This window comes from Solanum stenotomum, chromosome 5 (genome assembly GCF_019186545.1).
Source record: "Solanum stenotomum isolate F172 chromosome 5, ASM1918654v1, whole genome shotgun sequence".
NCBI lineage: Eukaryota > Viridiplantae > Streptophyta > Magnoliopsida > Solanales > Solanaceae > Solanum > Solanum stenotomum.
Window position 1 is genome coordinate 32,102,437 of NC_064286.1, and position 19,219 is coordinate 32,121,655.

Consider the following 19,219-nt stretch of genomic DNA (forward strand, 5'->3'; position numbering starts at 1 on the left):
ATGTGGAGCTTCGTCTTTAATCCTTAACAAATTTGGATGAGTTGAAAGAGCATAGAACTGGGAGGTTGCGACTATCCACCTAGTTCCTTGACCTATTTCCTCATTTTATATGCCTGATGTAATTGCCTTTGGATAAGTAGTTTATATGGTCTAGGAAGTATTGCTTTGAAGTAGGAAGGGGCTGATCTTGTTGTTAAGTTTTGACTTTGGCTTCCCCCATAAATATTTTTTCCTTTCTTCAAATATTAGAAATTATTTGGCTTGATCTTCCAGTAGTTTGGTTTGTGCTTTGTTCTCTGGAAATTTTACTTTAGATCAATTGACTCTTAATAGAGAGGGATTAATGTGTGTTGTGCGTGGCATAAGTTGCTACAGAATGTGTCGCATTCTCCTCCTTGCCATAGCTTAAATGTTAAGATAATTTTGTTAGCTTTGAATATGTGAAAACACTAATACTTTCTGGTTGTCTGTGCTATATGCAAGTTGGCTCACTTGGGAGATACAAAATATAATTTCATTTTATGAATACATGAAATGGTTTACTACAATTAAAATAAATGTACTGATAGTTATTTGCTTGACACAGTCTGTTGCATTGTGGTGTGACTACTTAAGTTTTGTTCAAGAGCACTACCAATTAGTCCATAAACTTTCTGCAGTTGGAATTTCAAAGGTCAAAAATCTGTTTGAGCGTGCCCTTATTGCTTGGTATAATCTATGTTATTTTCTCTAATCTAGGGTTGCCATATTATCTATGTTATTTTCTCTAATCTATGTCTGTGTGTAAATGAAAATTTAGATACTAAATATTGCAGCAACATTACTAGTCAGTGGGCAAGTTGATAACATAGCTGAAGGAGTGGCAACAGCCCGTACAACACATATATAAGGGCAAAGCTCTCAATACTCTTAATCTTTTGATTGGTGTTACTACGGTAAGTCAACCATACTACTGAAATACAAATTACAGAATTATGAGCTCTTTTTGTTGGACTAGAAAACAAAGCGATGATGTCTTCTCATCCTCAATTTTATGAAACTTCAAGTATTAATTAGGGTATATTTTGTTCTTCATATTATTGATCTGAGATGTGCCTTATTTTTATCCAGATACTCTTGTTGTTCGTTCTACTAACTGTTTTTATGTTGTCATTCATAACTGAAAATTCTGCACTAAGGACATCTTCTAAACACAAAAATGAGCAAAGAAAAATAAAATGTGATTGAGTGCAGAAAATATTATCAGAATGTCCCTTAAGGTTTAATTCTATTTTCAGCTCTTTGTCTCATATAACTGATATGATTATTAAAGAGTTAAATATTTGGTTTGAAATTTTTACTGATAAAAAATATGATTACCTTGGTGATTATGTTTAAGTGTGGGTGTACTCTGCCATAATTTTTAACCACTTTAGTCCTATGATTACACAGGTTAGAATAGTCATGAGTCAACAAGAACCTTCAAAAAGAAACAAAAAAGCAAAAAATAAGACATTTACTAAACCAGGATCGTTATCATTCTTGGTATATAAGAAATAGTTGTTATTGACAACAAATGAAATTGTTCAAGCTATAGAGTGTGAGAAAGGACATCTACTTAAATTAATTGGAATACAACAACCAGTAGCACCACAATCTGAAGAAAATAGACAATATGTAGAGGAGCAACCTGTCGAGGAGCTGCCTTTCGAGGAGATGCCTTTCGAGAAGCAGCCTGTGGGAGAGCTGCCTTTCGAGGATCAAGTGCAAATGAATTTTGTCACTCCTCAAACAGATGATCAACCTGAAGAACAAGGTAACATATAAGCTTAGAAACCTATTAAATGTATCCATGATTTCTAATTATATTTCTTGTATTTTCTTATAGTTGAAGACGTTTCCACTCAAATAAAAGAGGTAGAACGCAAATGCATAATGTACATGCCCAAAAAGAGAGTAAGTTGATCCTACTTAATAGGGAAAATCAACCTGTTGGTCCTACTGATGATGTTGTCATAGAGTTAAGTAGCATCCTAGGAACTATGGCTAGAAATGCGACTCTTTGCCCATTTGTTATATTTGATTGGAGGAGCATGGACAATAAACAAGATTTATGGGATTATATCAAGGTTTGTAGTTTATAATATTAAATTATTTGTAAAAGTATTTTACTTCTTTTGGCTAAGCGAATGACACAAAATTATAGGAGAAATACATTATTCCTAAATCTGCATAGAATTGGACTATGCTAACAATTCGAGGGGCTTGGAGAAGACGTAGAAGTGATTTGAATATGACTTATTATGATCCATATGACAATGATGAAGTTTGAATGGCAAAAAGGCCTGGTCATATTCCAGAATGTCAATTTAGAGAGCTCCTCAAATATTGGAAGTCTGAAAAATTCAAGGTAAAAATGTAGTTCAGAATCTCAAATTTTCAGCTTATTCATTTTGTGATCTCTTTTATGATATCAGTGTTGCTGCTGCTGCTTTATTTTTTTCTTTTACTTTCTCTTCTTTGTTGTAATATGTTGCAGCTTATTTCTTCATTTGGTGTGATAGTCACAATTAAAATAGCTTGTTTACAAGACACATGACTGTTATAAAGGGTTGCCAACCTGCTTTGATCTCTATATTGGCTTGAATTAAAACTTGAATAATGTTGTGACTTTGATAATTATAGCAGCCTCCCAAATCTATTACTCGCTCTTTCTATTCAATTGGACTTGTTAAAAAAGAAATATTTATATATTGGCCTCGTCTAGTACACTATATAACACTAATATGCCTTCGGTTAACATAATTGATTCATTTCTTTGCAAAAAATGTCTGAAAAAAATATTAAGAATCGAAAAAACCAGATGAATCCACACGCTTCTGGCAAAAAGAGTTTCGCTTTAGTCCGTAATAAGCTGGTGTGTTCTCTTATTTATTATCTAGTCTTAACATGTCATTTAAACAATTTCTGATATACATTTCAAAGTGACTAGGAGAAAGATAAGGAGACAGTATCATCTAAGGATCTCTGTGTGTTTACAAGAACAAGAAAATCCGAGCGTTTGTACAAGACTTCGAATGAAAATACTACTGGTAAAATTGTATGAGTACTGTCTATTTTCATTTTTTTTATTGAGATCAATTATTTTTTTCATAAGATTGTGTTTGTTGGAATTGCTTTGGTAGGCTGAAATGGAGGAGATTGAAAAACAAATGAGCATAAATGATGAGTATGTTGATGCATTTTCAAGCGTCATGGGTCCTGAACATCCGGGATGTGTAAGACTATGTCGAGTAGGAGTTACAAACACTAATTGGAAAAAAAAATTTGGCAATTTGGATTCAACTTTGAATGCAACAACTGATGGAATGCATTAAATGCAAGAAAGTATGCAGAAAATGGAGAAACAAATGGAGGAACAAAAGAAAACAGGGAGACAAGAAGTTATTGCAGATGTAATTGCACAACTTAAGCATGCGGGATTAATTGATCCTAACATACTGGCAACATTGTCCATTCCTTCCCCAAAGAATCTACTTCTATTCAAGGGGCTGAGCAAGGTTGGTGTCACTAATTCTATGTTTTGCAGAAAATGGAGAAACAAATGGAGGAACAAAAGAAAACAGTGAGACAAGAAGTTATTGCAGATGTAATTGCACAACTTAAGCATGCGGGATTAATTGATCCTAACATACTGGCAACATTGTCCATTCCTTCCCCAAGAGAATCTACTTCTATTCAAGGGGCTGAGCAAGGTTGGTGTCGCTAATTCTATGTTTTGACTGTTTCTTCTTCTTCTTCTTCTTTCTCTGTTGCGACTTTGTTTATTTTTCTATTGCGACTCTTTTTTCTTGCTGTTCTTCTTCATTTTTTTATTGATGGTGATGTGGAGGGTGTGGTGAAGTATGTTCTTTGGGTGTGGAAGAAAAATGCAATAAATGGAATGGAACTATTCTTGGTGATAGTGTTGAAAGACATAGCGTGAAGTACTGATAAAAAAACAAGATGGGGCAGTTTTAGTTCATAAACTTGAGGAATTGGTAATGCCTTGTTTTATTTCACAGACTTGAGGATTGGAATGCACTAATTGCCTGCTACCTTAAATGAGTACACACTTGAAATTTTTTAGTGAATTTAGAGTGTTCAAATGTGAAGTTTAGCGTATTTAATTATGCTGAATTAGGCAGATTATTTTTTTGAATTTTTTAGAGTCCTAAAATCTACAGAAATTTTGCTAAAATATGGTATTAAAGCTGAAGTACTATGAAAATGTGAATATGTTGTTATTTGCATTTTTATTTTGAAGGGTAATGTACTAAATTGTGGACCTTATTTGTCGTGAAAATGTGCTGAAACAACACTATAGAAACTGCAGATAGAAAAATTCCGTCCATATTTGAAAAATGTGAAAGATGTTCATAACATAGTCTAAAAGAAATAGCTAAAACATATATATAGTTTAGTCCCTATGGGAAGTGGAAATGACTTAAAGACTGTCAAAAGTTAAAACTATCTCCATCAGCAGGAGACAAGGATAGACAACCATTTAAGGAATTATGTGTTTTTCATCAATTGTACAATTAGGAAAAAGGCCAATTATGATAGAGATGTGTCTTGTACAATGGTTAAAATCAATGAAAGAGTTTGTGAAAACTTCAAAAGGATTTAAGACTATTTTACACATAGTCACAATCTTCCTACTGATTCTTTAAGGTTAAATAGGAAAGCATTTCAAATGAACCTTAAATAGGAAATAATGTATTAACCATTCAATTCAAAGCATACACAAAAATAGGCTATGAAAACTGTCCAAAGGAATCTGGAATTCTCTGAGAGTGCCTATTGTATCTGTTTGCAGTTTGTAAAGAAGGTTGTTGTTATTGGTTCTATAACAATGACCTTGTGTTGTGAATTGTATGTTTGATTTTTCACTGTATAAATCTTGAGTTATTTGATTATTGGAGATTAATGCATTGCCTTGTAAAAGCTGTGTATGGAAATATTCGGACGATTTGATGTCTTCAGGATCAGTTGTTGAGAAGGCATTGCTATCAAAGAAAGAAGAGTTCCTTTGCAATTCAATACTAGTACTGCTTCCATTATTTGTAGTGAAAGTGTGCTGAAACAGCCTATAGAAACTGCAGATAGAAAAATTCCGTCCATATTTGAGGAATGTGAAAGATGTACATAACATAGTCTAAAACAACAACTATAACATATATATAGTTTAATGTTGTTTGAGTTTATTGAGTTTATAAATGTATGTCTTAGATATATAGAGTAATAACTTTGTAATATATTACTACTGTGGATCCATTAAGCTTTTGCGAAAAAATTGCTAAATTATTTATATTTTTTCTAATTGTATGTAGGTGATGAAATCGAAAAAGGTGATGAAAGATGTAGTGAAGACCTGACATAGGAGCTAAATTGTTGATGTTAACTTACTGATGTTATAGAAATCTTATATTTTTGAAGATTGAAAACAGCGTGGTGCATGTGTTTCACCTTTTTTTGAATGGTAAAAAAGTATTTGTATAATTTGCTTTTATTGATATTCGCCAACCATGGATCTTGAATTATAATTTTGGTAATGAACATTTCTTATCATGAACGATATATGTGTATTTTATGTTATAAAATTACTGCAATAGCTCAAAAGTATAATATTTGTGGAACTGCACCAATAATATATATACATTGCAATAACTTAATAGTAACTATTGCAGAAAGTAAGAACTGTTGCAGTACCCTGTAATAACCATTGCAATAGCCATTGAACAACATTTATAATTGTTTAAAACTGTTGCATTACCCTATAACAAATGTCGCAATAGAATAAAATTGTTGTTGAATAGAAATAAAATTTGTAGCCATAACCTCAAAAGAACTGATGCATAAAACTCTTTGCCAACGGTTCATAACCGTACCAATACGACACTAACCGTTGGCAATTAATTAAAGTGAAAACCGTGGCAATAGGTCTATCTACTGCTACAGTTATGGGAATCGTCGCACCTAACCGTAGCAAAAGTTCTATTGCTACGCAATCTGTTGTAGCAGTTGCCATAACCGTGGTTTTAGACCAATGGCTACGGTAGGAAAGTCTATTGCAACGGTAAATGAACCGTGACAGTAGTTCAGATTTCTAGTAGTGATACTTGATTTTCTTGTTAATTTTTGCTATTTTTACTACTTGTGACAAAACCCCCAAATCAATATTTCACATTTTTGTGTCGCTCCCTTTAATTTACTATGTTTTTAATCGTTAATGTCTTTAGCTACGACTAGTTAGAGCTTAATTTTACTTTTCTATCAATTCTCAAAACCACTCCCTTGGGACACGACCCCAACCTTTAGTTGGGTTACTATACTATCGACGATCGTAGACACTCATACCGTAGGTTAGTGTTGTTGGTCACGATAAGCATCAAAATGGCGCCACTGCCGGGGAGTAGTGTTATTTGAAAAATTTTAGATTAGTAGAATTTTTGCTCTTCTTAGTTGTAATTTACTAATTTAATTTTCAGTTTTGTTTTGAGTATTTGTGTGACATAACAGGCCATATGAGAACAAACAGGGACAATAGCTGCCAAGCGTGCTTTTCATCGAGACGACATCAACGATGCTAATATTGTTTATCATCCGACCGGCATGGGAGAGATGGGTGAAACTTGCATATCACAAGCTTACGGGAATGTAATATTCGAAGTTACCAGTGCAACACTCCAACTCATACATTTGAGAGGTTTATTTGGAGGGTTGGAGCATGAAGATCCACACAATCATGTAAGAAGCTTTGTGGAAGTGTGCACCCCTTTATCATTAAAGAACCTATCTCAAGAATCCGTACGGTTTCGCTTATTTCCATTTTTGTTAACTAGAGGAGCCACTAAATGGTTGATTGAGCGCCCGAACAACTCCATCAGATCATGGGAGGAGTTGGTTATGGCATTTCACGAAAGATTCTTTCCTCCATCAAGAATGATGAAGTTGAGGGACGATATCCAGAATTTCAAGGAACAAGAGGGTGAACCAATTCACGAGTCATGGACAAGGTTCAAAAGATCTTTGCGTAAGTGCCTAACGCATGGGCTACCAGGTGAGTTGCTGCTCCAATACTTTTACCGTAGTCTAGATTCAGTGAATAAAGGAATAGTTGATCAATTGGTTCAAGGAGGAATAACGTTACAATCATTTGAAGTAGCCTCATTTCTCCTAGATGGTATGACTAAAGTAAGCCAAGCATGGTATACCAAAGATGATCAAGTCTCCCCACTATGCTTCCGATTAACGCAAGAACAAATCGAAAAAGAAAGGGAAAGGGATGATAACATCAAGAAGATGTTATCTCAAATGGAAATGCTACAAGAACATATGAAGGGGACATGTGGGGTGTTTCGAGTTGAGGAGGGTTATTCTTTCGGTTACTCAAGACCGGGGGAGAATTAAGGTTAGAACTCCAGAAGATACGAGGAGGGTTTCCACACACGCTATTAACCGCGGGGTGGGAATTAAGGTTGGAGCTATCATAGAGGAGAAAAACCAGGGAGGTATTGGAAAGATTGGGCTGAGCAGGATGGTTAGGAGGAGGACCATATTCACTTGAGCGAAAGCCCAAAATCTAAAGGGTGTACAAGTAGTCCTCGGGTAAATGAGTTGTTATCACGCATACTCGACAAAGTTGAAGGCTCTGATGATCTGCTAAAAGGAATGAAAGATGACTTTTCATCATTGAACAACAAAGTAAATTCTCATGCGGATGCCATCAAAATGCTGGAAGGTAAATGAGTCTGTTATCAGCTCAATTAACATCCACAACTACCATGGACCATATTGAAAGAGAGTTGGTTGTGGTTACTCGTGGCGGTAAGGTGGCGATAGGGGATATGATGGAAGATGAGGATACTCAAAAACATGAAGAGTTTCAAGGAGTGGAGGAACGAGATTTGCTTATTCAGCAAGGCCTTACTAAAGAACCACAGGAGGAAGCAGATCAACAAGTTCAAGTTCCAAAAGTCATAAATCCCTTACCCAAGATACCTCCACCATTTCCCCAACGTTTGAAAAAGAAAAATGAAGATGAGAAGTTCAAAAAAAAAAAATTTCAGTATTCAAGAGCTTATCAATCAACATTCCTTTGGTAGAAGCATTGTTGGAAATGCCGGGATACGCCAAATTCATGAAAGAATTGGTTACAAAGAAAGGGAACTTGGAATATGAAACCATAGAGGTGCCCCATAGTTGCAGTGCAATTATGACAAATGATTCAATCACTGAGAGAGAAGATCCTGGAGCATTCACAATCCCGTGCACAATTGGCATGCTCCAATTTGCTAAAGCCTTGTGGGACTTACGGGCAAGTATCAACTTGATGCCCTATGCAATAAACAAGAAACTTGGTTTGGGTGAACCAAAGGCAACCACAATGAGACTCCTCATGGCTAATAGATCAATCAAGCACCCAGTCAGAATACTCTATGACATATTAGTAAAAGTGGATCGGTTTATCTTTTCGGTTGATTTTGTGATTCTAGACTGTGAGATCGATGCTGAAATTTCCATTATTTTGGGAAGGCCTTTCTTAGCTACAGGGAGAGCGCTAGTGGATGTTGAATGCGGGAAATTGACGTTCTGTGTGAATGATGATGAGGTGACCTGATATCTTTAAGTTCATGAAGCAACCAAGTAACATCTATGTGGTCTCCACTGAGGATGTGATAGATAAGGCAGTGGCAAGTGCGAGTCATTTGATACGCAATAATAAGCCCCTTGAATCTTCGTTTGCTAATTATGATGAATCTTAAGTTTAGGGTCATGAGGAAGCGGTAACTGCTTTATCAGGATTAGTAGCATATTCAAGAAATCCAATCAAATTGGATATCGATTTGAAAACCACAGAAATTCCCCCCGCTAAACCATCAACTGAAGAACCACAAAATTTTAAGTTCAAAAGTCTTACCCTCTCATCTCAAATATGCCTTCTTAGACACCAATAATACTCTACCGGTAATTATTGCCGCCAATCTGCTTTAAAGGCAGGTGAAATTGCTCATTAAAATACTACGGAAGCACATAAAAGCTATTAGATGAACAATAGCCGGTATAGTAGGAATTCATCCTGGCATCTGCACTAACAAAATTCGGCTCTACAAGGAATGCAAGCCTACTGTAGAACATCAACGGAGATTAAACCCTCCAATGCAAAAGCTGGTAAAAAGGGAAATCATCAAGTTGCTAGATACAAGGGTGATATACCCTATTGCAGATATTAAGTGGGTAAGTTTGATGCAATGTGTCCTGAAAAAGGGAGGAATATCCGTAGTCCTGAATACAAAAGGAGAACTTGTGCCAACAAGACCAGTGACTTGGTGGAGAGTATGCATGGATTACCGAAATCTTAACTCATGGACCGAGAAACACCATTTTCGGATGCCTTTTATGGATCAGATGCTTGACCAGTTATCAGAAAGAAGGTGGTCCTATTTCTTGAATAGATACTCTCGCTACAATCAAATCTCTATTGCACCGGAAGACTAAGAGAAAACCACTTTTAATTGCCCTTTATGGAACTTTCACATTCAAAAGGATGCCATTCTGGCTATATAATGCCCCAACAACATTTCAGCGTTGCATGCTGTCTATTTTTGCAGATATGGTTGAAGACTCTATGGAGGTGTTCATGGACGACTTCTCAGTCATCTGGGATACGTTCGAAGAATGCTTGACTCACTTAGGACAAGTACTCCAAAGATGCGTCGAAACGAATCTTGTTCTGAATTAGGAGAAATGTAACTTTATGGTAAAAAAAAACGTATTGTTCTTGGGCATAAGGTATCACAAAAGGGGTTGGAGGTTGACAAGGCAAATATTGAGGTCATTGAGAAATTACCCCCACCGATTTCAGTAAAGGGTGCTCGCAACTTTTTAGGGCACGCAAGATTTTATAGAAGGTTCATCAAAGACTTCTCAAAGATTGCACTCCCATTATGCAAAATCCTAGAAAAGGAAGTGAAATTCCACTTTAATGATGCTTGTGTGGCTGCAATTCAATGTTTGAAAGAGAAGCGAATATCCATCATGATCATAATCAGCCCTAATTGGTCCGAATCTTTTGAGTTAATGTGTGATGCCAGCGGTATGGCACTAGGGGTTGTGTTGGGGCAGAAGCGCAACAAAATGTTTCACCCAATCTACTATGCAAGCAAGACTCTAAATAGTGCCCAGCAAATTATACGGTCACCAAACAAGAGTTGCTTGCAGTAGTCTATACATTCGAAAAATTGAGGGCGTACTTGCTAGGCACCAAAGTAATCATATACACTGATCATGTTGCACTCTGTTATTTGATGGCAAATAAAGATGCAAAACCACGATTGATTAGATGGGTACTACTATTACAAGAATTTGATTTCGAGGTGGAAGATCGAAAAGGGTCAAAAATCAAGTGGCTGATCATTTATCAGGGCTGGAAACAAGGGAGAATGTCGAGCACGAGGTTGACATAGATGAATGTTTTCAGATGAACGGGTGTTTGCAATATCCCTCAAACATATACCATGGTATGCAGATTTTGCAAATTACATTATGTGTGGGCTGATGCCGAATGAGTTGACCTTTTACCAACAGAAAAGATGTTAAAAAGTACTTTGGGGATGAGCCATACTTGTTTCGAGAGTGTGTTGACCATGTCATCAGAAGGTGTATTCTTGAAGAAGAAGTGGTAGAAATTCTCCTTGCGTGCCACACATCACCAGTGGGAGGTAACCATGGTGGTGTCTTACCGCCGCTAAAGTTCTATAGAGTGGATATTGCTGGCCATCACTCTACAAGGATGCAGATGAGTTTGTAAAGAAATGCTCTAAATGTCAGCACCAAGGCGGAGTGTCTAGAAGACACGAATTACCTCTCACTCCTATTTTAGAGGTTGAGTTATTCAATGTATGCGGGATAGAATTCATGGGCCCATTTGTGAGTTCATTTGGAAATAAATATATCTTGGTGGCTGTGGATTTTGTTTACAAATGGGTGGAAGCCATCGCACTTCCAAACATTGATGGAAAAAGCATCGTCCAATTCTTGAAACGCTACATCTTCGCTAGATTTGGCACTCCGAGAGCAATCATAAGCGATCCCACTTTTGCAATAAGTGGTTCTCAATGGCACTGAGTAAATATGGGGTGAAACATAAAGTGGCAACCCTATATCATCCCCAAACAAGTGGCCAACTCGAAGTGTCGAATAGGGAAATTAAAAGTATCTTGGCCAAGACAGTAAATGTCAATAGAACTGATTGGTCTAGGAAACTCGATGATGCAGTATGGGCATATCGGACTGCTTACAAAACACCAATTGGGATGTCTCCATATCAGTTGGTTTATGGTAAGGCTTGTCATCTACATGTTGAGTTTAAACAAAAAGCATTATGGGCATTGAAAGCTTTAAATTTGGACTGGTCAAAAACTTCAAGGGAGAGAACAGAGCAGCTGAACGAACTGAATGAATTTAGACTCAGGTCATATGAAATTTCAACCATCTATAAAGAGAAGATGAAGAAATGGCATGATGCTCGAATACTCAAGCAAGACTTCAAGGTAGGAGATTAGGTTCTTCTATACAACTCATGACTTAGACTCTTCCCTGGAAATCTCAAATCCAAATGGTCTGGACCATTTTGAGTAACGCGAGTGTTCATCAATGGTGCCACAGAAGTTAAAGATCAGGAAGGACCTCCATTTACAGTGAACGGTCAACGTCTAAAATTATATCTCGGAGATTGCCAAGAGATTTCGTTGGTTGAAGTGGTATATTTAGAAGACGTCTGAAGGCACTGTTGCGTCGTACCGCGATGTTAACTAAGGTGTTGTTTGGGAGGCAACCCAAAATCCCTTTAATTGTTTTACTTTTATTATTGTCAGTACTTATTTCTTGGTAATAAAATGGTATGTTGTTTGTGTAGGTAAAAGTACTAAACTGAATGAAGGATGGCAAACAATAAACCCCTGTGGCAAGTCGCCGAAGTGGTCAGCAAATCCGACCTTATCCGTCGTTTGACTCAGAACATCGTAAACACTGAAGCCTGTTACACTCGACGAGATTTGGAGATTATCTGTGATTCGCCATCAATTTCGGCGATCTCGATGAAAACCGCCATTTGGATCTTCACAATGACTGTAGATTCTATAAAACTCGGCGAGTCAAGTGCTCACTCAGGGAATCGCCAAGATATTTGGCGATTAGACCTAATATTGCCAAACAAAAAAAAGAAAAAAAAACATAACTGATGCCATGATAGATGGAGCAAACTCCATTAGCCAGGATCCCCTTCTAACCTCCCTCTCTATCTTTCTTTATCTTGCCTCTTAAATTCTCATTACTTGCATTTGAGGGCAAATTGCTTTTTATTTGTGGTGGGGTGAGGCTCACCTTTTGTGTGCTATTTGTGATTCGTGTTTTGAATACATTTGGGTTGTATGTTCATAATTGTGCTAATAACTGCTTTTCTGTGGATGTTTGAGCTCGTGCCCCCATTTACTTTTAATTGCGAAATGATTTTGATGATTTTGACCATTTAATTTTTTTTTGAATTTTTCGCACATTTTTGGCACCGTTCGTGAGTTGAATGTGGCTGTTCTTTTGCAAGAATTTAAGTCTCAGTTTTGATCAATATCGATGACTTGAATAGTACTCTCAATTGAACGAACATGAATATATAGCTACGATGACGCCAAATGAAGTTGCATAGACAATATGTGAACTCGTTGTGATTAGCCATTTATCGAATTGATTCTGTTGTTATGACCGTTGTACACTATCGAAATTGTGTAGATGCCTTGTGTCATTAGATTGATTTGAACCATACATGAATAAACCTAGAATTTGCCCTGTTAGTCTGATTGATTTAGAAAGGTGTGCTCTTGAAATGATCTTAGGAAACTTTAAAGAGTGTGAGCCAAATTTGACATATACCTTTTTGTGGCCTACCCGTGAGTGTATGAAACTCTTTTGAACACCCTTTGAGCCTTACCTTTCTTTGGAAGAACCTTGATGAACCCTAGACCTTACTTGATCCACTACCTACTATCCCCTTAATTTGTGATTTAGTAAATAGCCAACTTAGGCCAAAAGCCTAAGTTGGGGGTATGGTAAAAAGGAAAATGAGAGGTCAAGAAGTGCAAGAAAAAGTCCTAAGTGGAAACCCCTTCAATTCAAAAAAAAAGAAAAAACATGTGCAATAAGATACGAAGGAAATCGAGTTTCCAAGCAATCCATGAAGGTGAATAAACAGGTGACTTAGAAGCATTAGAAAAAAATTGATAAAGGAGGAGAAGGGAATGCCTTGAGAATACCACATCCCACGAGGAAGGAGCCATTGATCCTAAATGAGCATACATTTGCACTCATCCCCATTACAAGCCTTAGAAAGACCTTATTGATCTTGAGTAAGCCGAATCAAAAGTCAATTGGAAAATAAAGGCAAACATATGGGTGAAAACATGCATTGTGTTCCTCATTTTTTGAGTGTGAGCATTGCATCTGATTCCTGATCTTGAATTGATTAACCTCTGTGTATGAATATGGAATTTTTCTTCATGTGAGGGCATTTAGATACTTTTTGTCAAGCTTGAACTCGCACAAGTAGCGAGTGTTGCGAGCATGAGAAACTCTGGTAAAGGTGTGTCACAACTTGAATCTTTGAGTGCACAGTTGATCTTTGCATAAGTAATTTGAATCTTGTTGTGTATGTTCATGATTGAGTCTTGTGTAGCACTGTTTGAGACGCCCTTTTTGAACGGCTGAACTTGAATTTGCCTGACGACAAGTAAAAGTTTATGTTGGGGTGTTGATGAGTCCACAAATTGAACTCATTTAGGGTTGTATTTTGATAGAAATAGTGTCCTGAAATGCTTATTTTGTCTCAATATCTGATAAAAACTCTTAAGTTTCAAGTATTTGAAGTTTTAGTGGAAGCATGGACAATTAGGTGAAAAACGAAACAAAAAGGCTGAAAAGAACGAAGAAGTTGAAGCCCGAGCATCGCCAAGAACACTTGGCGATTCGCCGAAGGGATTTACTCCGCCATTTGTTCCAATACGTGAAGACCTGAAGGAGAAGGATCAAAAAGGCAATAAAATGATCATTCAGTGCTGCACTAAATAGTTTCGCGAAGTAGTACTATATCGCCCAACGGTACAAAATGTGAAGATGCGGAAGGCAAGCACGAAATGGCAATGAGACAGATGAAGGGCGAATCACCGAAGTCATTAGGCGATATCGACTAACTTCGCCAAAAGATCTGCCAGCGCTATTTTCTGAAGTCTATAAATACTGAACTTATTAATAATTTAAGGGACTCAAACTTTTATTTTAATTTCCATAATAGAATAGTACTTTTTGTATATTATTCTCTCAAGTTTGGAGATGGTTTTTGGGAGACTTAAAGAAAGAAGGATTTCATCTTCTCCAAGTTGGAAGTGGGTCTTCTCCATTTTTCTTCCTTTGCTTAAATTAAGGTTTAATTTCTTCTACCCATTTGATTTTACTAGCATTTTAGGTGTATTTTGTTATTTCTTGAGGTGTGGCTAAAAAACCCCATTCTTGGGGTGTGATTTAGCAAATATGTGTTGATATTATTATTATGTCTTGCTTGTTGATAGGTTAGATGTAGTTTAATGGTGATTTCACCTAGTGGTTGTGGTTTAATCTATAGGGTTTGTAGTTGCAAATACAAAGTCACCTATGTGTTTTCAGCTTGCCCGAAAGGGAGGTCGCGAAACCAAGACCACTAGACTGATGGCCTAAGGAGTGGGTCGACATGAGAATCAGCCCGAGAGGCTGAGCCCTAGTCCCATATCCTAACACTCAGTTCGAGAGAGTGAATGGGGTAAGGCGTAGGCTGGTCTTCATGCGGCAAATGGGTGTTTGAGAGGAACGCATTTGAAACGTGGTAAGTTGCTCGAGAGGGAACTTATTTCCATTTAATGCTTAGCGTAGTAACTATTATCTTACAAATTTCCTTTCAAAAGCATGTACCCAACTACTTATCTTAACTTGTATTGCGGTCACACCCCAAGAACATTTCCCCATACTTGATTTTCTTGTTAATTTTTGCTATTTTTACTACATGTGACAAAACCCCCAAATCGATATTTGACACTTTTCTGTCGCCCCCTTTAATTTACAATGTTTTTAATCGTTAATGTCTTTAGCAACGACTAGTTAGAGCTTAATTTTATTTTTCTATCAATTCTCAAAGTCACTCCCACGGGACACGACCCCAACCTTTAGTTGGTTTAGTATACTATCGACGATCATAGACACTCATACTATAGCTTAGTGTCGTTGGTCACGATAAGCATCACTTACCTTCTCCCTTTTTATCCTAGTTTAGTCTAAAGATCTCCGGAAAGTTACCCAAAATCTCACGCTTAGGCTCTAGGTTAACCTACCATTTTCCGGGGTGTTACAACCAGGCAGTGGCCTTACCCCTTATCACCCACAAATTCATTTTTCTTCATTCTCAATTTTTAGCCTTACCCTGACTATACTTTCGCGTTCGAACTTATCTTCAACTTATTCTAGACTTTCCAAATGGCATGACAAAATTTTCATCCGATTTCCCGATGCCGCAAGTCGGGAGAGACATCACAACAACCGCAATACGGGGTTCTGTTGCGAGAGGGGTTTTATGTTGCACAAGCTAGAGGAGAAAACGTTTGCATTTTATGCTCGCCTGATGGAGTTCGGATGGGCTCCACAAACTGAGGCTCCCCCAGATGCACGTTCCACTTGGTTGAGGGAGTTCTATGCCATCCTCCCTACCATCCGCTTGAATGACTCTTACCCCATCATTTGCGTCCGGGGAGTCGACATCCCCTTGAATGCCACTACAATTAATGAAATATTAGAGTTTCCCGATGTTTAAAATGCAGAGTTTGAGGCCAAGCTAAGGGAGATGGATCTGGATTGGCTGAGAGACACTCTGGTTGAGCCTACTCGTTGGGATCAGGTATACAGGGCTACTGCGGAGGGTATTACTACCACGGAGTGGTCACCCGATTCTAAGAAGTGGCTACACTTGGTAACCCGAAGGATCCACCCGTCGGGCAACTGTACCGACGTGACCTTTCCTCGAGCTCTTGTAGCGGCGTGCGCTGTACAGCGCATCCCATTAAATGTGGGGGAGCAGATCATTTCAAAGTGGAAGATGTTCTACCGGGGCAACAAGAAGGCTTTCTTCCTACCGGGGCTGATTATTGCACTATGAAAGCGGGAGGGAGTGCCACTTTTCGACGCCGATGAAGTACTTCCTATGAATCCCTCCTTTCACCCTATATCGGTTAGACAGGGCTCTACTTGTAGGAGCAAGAGGAGAAGGACGGGCAGGGCTAGCAGCAGTAAGGCGGTCGTGGATTCGAACGACGAGGACCTACTTTCAAGTACATGGGTTGAAGAGGATCTAAAGGCTGTCTGGAAGAAGATGGGGAGTACCCATGCCGACTTCACTTCGGTTCCACCCAGCACTACACTAGATGTCATGACCCAAGCCTAGGGCCTAGACGTGACAGGCGAATGGGGAACCCGAAGGAACCCCAAACAAGCCTCATAGCGTATCATTACAAATCCTTGGTCGCGGAAGCAATTGAAATGACCATAAGCGATAAGCATAATCAAGGGGAAATCGGGACTAAGGGAGCAAGAAACAAAAAAAAGGGAGTGATACATAAATACCATAGATGAGTCAAGCTCAAGCATAATACACAACTTGTCCAACACCACCTCTAAACATGGGTACTTAGCGGGGGCCAAGACAAACTACCGGGCTCACCCTCATAGTTAATACATAACAAAAAAAGGAAAAGGTCTTATACATAGCAAAAGATCATGAGCAACGTCCCCGGAATGGAGGACTCACCAATAACCTTGATAGGAAATCGTATTAGCCACGCGGAGGAGGATGGTCAATCGGTGCTCCGGTCCCTACATGGTGACATCATGTAGGCATAGAGTATGCATTAGTACGTTTGAATGTACTAAGTATATGGGATGCAATGCAATGCTACAATAGATGGACATCATAGGAAAAATGCATAATCATACCCGATAGATAGCACATTAATGAAATGATATATATAATGACGCTTACATAAAAATCATATTTAGTGGGACGTAGTACATGTGTGGTGAGTGACCATCAATATAGTATTTTCCAAGGCCTACCACCCCCTTGGAGAGGCGAAAGAGGTACAAACCCCTCAATGTGGTTACCCGGGCCTACCACCCCCCGAGCTAGGGACCAAGGTACAAACCCCTCGATGTGGTTATACGGGCCTACTACCCCCCGTACTAGGCAACCAAGGTACCAACCCCTTGATACGGTTACCCGGGCCTACAACCCCCCGAGCTAGGCTTGGTCGACTCACAACACTTATATAGAGAAAATCATATACATGTATCCCTTTCATCATCATTTCAATAATTATATAATCATCCGACTCATAGGATGTACATTGGACATTCCATTCCCTAAGAATTCTATCAATGGCATTTTATCAAACACATGGTGGGCTATTGTTCATGTAGATAAAATTATGTCTTTCAAGAGTATTAAGTCCAACCAATTCCGAAATACATATAAATCAGCCCACCAACAACATACATATATATATCAACCTTCATAATTTGATCATGGAAGCATGAAAACCATAAACATCACATAATAATTCCATTTCATGATAATATGCAAAAATAGACCATAATAGAATGTGTAGTAGTAATTCCATAATTCAAGAGTTCATAAATGATCATAAGGACCCATAAACTTGAAGTAAAATAGAGGATAAATGGTTGGACTTGTGGAAAGGAAGGTTTCCACAATCAACCCACATACCTCAACTTTGGAGAATCCTTGATGAAGATTGGAATGGAGAATTGATGCTTGAGATTGAGTCTTGAATCCGGAATTAGAACTTGAGATGTTTGAATTTGGTTGAAGATCTTGGTGGAATTTTGGAGAGGGATTAGTGAGTGTTTTTGAGTGTTTTGAAGCTAGAAAGAAATATAACTAAGTATGGGACAATCCTCTTTTTTATAAAAGAAAAACGTCCCAGCCGCTACAGTAACGTAGCTCACTGGAATTTGCAAATCTGCTCCGACAGGTTTTACGAAAATGGTCATAACTCCTTCATCCTAACTCGAAATGAGGTGAAACCAATTGCATTGGAAAGATAACTCGAAGGGCTTTAATTTAATAGGTAGTGGCCCTTCCAGTTCCTTGTGTGCTAAGAGATATGCCCCTTTAAAGTTGACCCTGAAAATCGCATTTTTTGCGATTTTCGAATTTTGATACGGTTGCTCTAAAATTCGGGTTAGACCCATTTCCCACTCAATTTTACCCCCTGAATAAGAATATGAAGTCGAATTTCCGAAATCATGCACGGATTTTGAGATATATGGAAATTACAATTATAGGTGTTTCCGAAGCACATTTTCGGGCATTTTTGGGGTCGTTTCAATATCTCCCCCTTGGGAACATTCGTCCCCGAATGTTAAAGAAACGTACATGAGGGACACAAACATGGCAATATCAGCCCACATAAGGATGCAACAATGCACTTACATCTTATTTCAAAAACCTCAACATAGTTGTAAAACCACAATGAACTTGTCAATTTAAACATGAATGTATGCAATGACATGGGGGCTGAACTTAAGACCTGAGATTTTTATAAAGGGCTTAAATTAATACCTTAGGCTTGAGTGGATTGGAAAAGATAAGGATATCGCCTTTGCATGTCCGCTTCGGCCTCCCAAGTAGCACTTTCAACTTGTTGATTTCTCCAAAGGACTTTAACGGAAGCCACATCTTTGTTTCTCAACCTCTTCACTTGTCTATCTAAAATCTGGACCGGAACCTCTTCATAGGTCAAATTATCTTCAACAACACCCACAACATCAAGAGACACAATGGCATTTGGATCACCCACACACTTCCTCAACATAGACACATGAAATACCGGATGAACCAAATTCATTTCGCTAGGCAATTCCAACTCATAAGCTACCTTGCCAATTCTCCTCATCACCTTATAAGGACCCACGTATCTTGGGCTCAACTTGCCCTTCTTACCAAAACGAACCACACCCTTCATGGGTGACACCTTCAAATAGACCCAATCACCAACTTGGAATTCAAGAGCCCTTCTCCTCACATCGGCATAGGACTTTTGGCGACTTTGGG

General features: G+C 38.1%; 2 protein-coding genes across 2 annotated transcripts; both read left to right on the plus strand.

Annotated features, from left to right (window-relative positions):
* The first annotated feature begins 2,806 nt into the window (after positions 1–2,806).
* LOC125863860 (uncharacterized) lies at positions 2,807–5,401 on the plus strand. The gene is made up of 6 exons (XM_049543838.1): positions 2,807–2,896; positions 2,972–3,079; positions 3,165–3,257; positions 3,375–3,482; positions 3,569–3,734; positions 5,352–5,401. Exons 1-6 carry the CDS (start codon positions 2,807–2,809, stop codon positions 5,399–5,401), a joined length of 615 nt encoding a protein of 204 aa, XP_049399795.1.
* A 2,404-nt stretch (positions 5,402–7,805) lies between these two features.
* Positions 7,806–8,641, plus strand: LOC125863862 (uncharacterized). The gene is made up of 2 exons (XM_049543839.1): positions 7,806–7,988; positions 8,099–8,641. The coding sequence occupies exons 1-2, from the start codon at positions 7,806–7,808 to the stop codon at positions 8,639–8,641; spliced, it is 726 nt and encodes a 241-aa protein (XP_049399796.1).
* Positions 8,642–19,219: the final 10,578 nt, after the last annotated feature.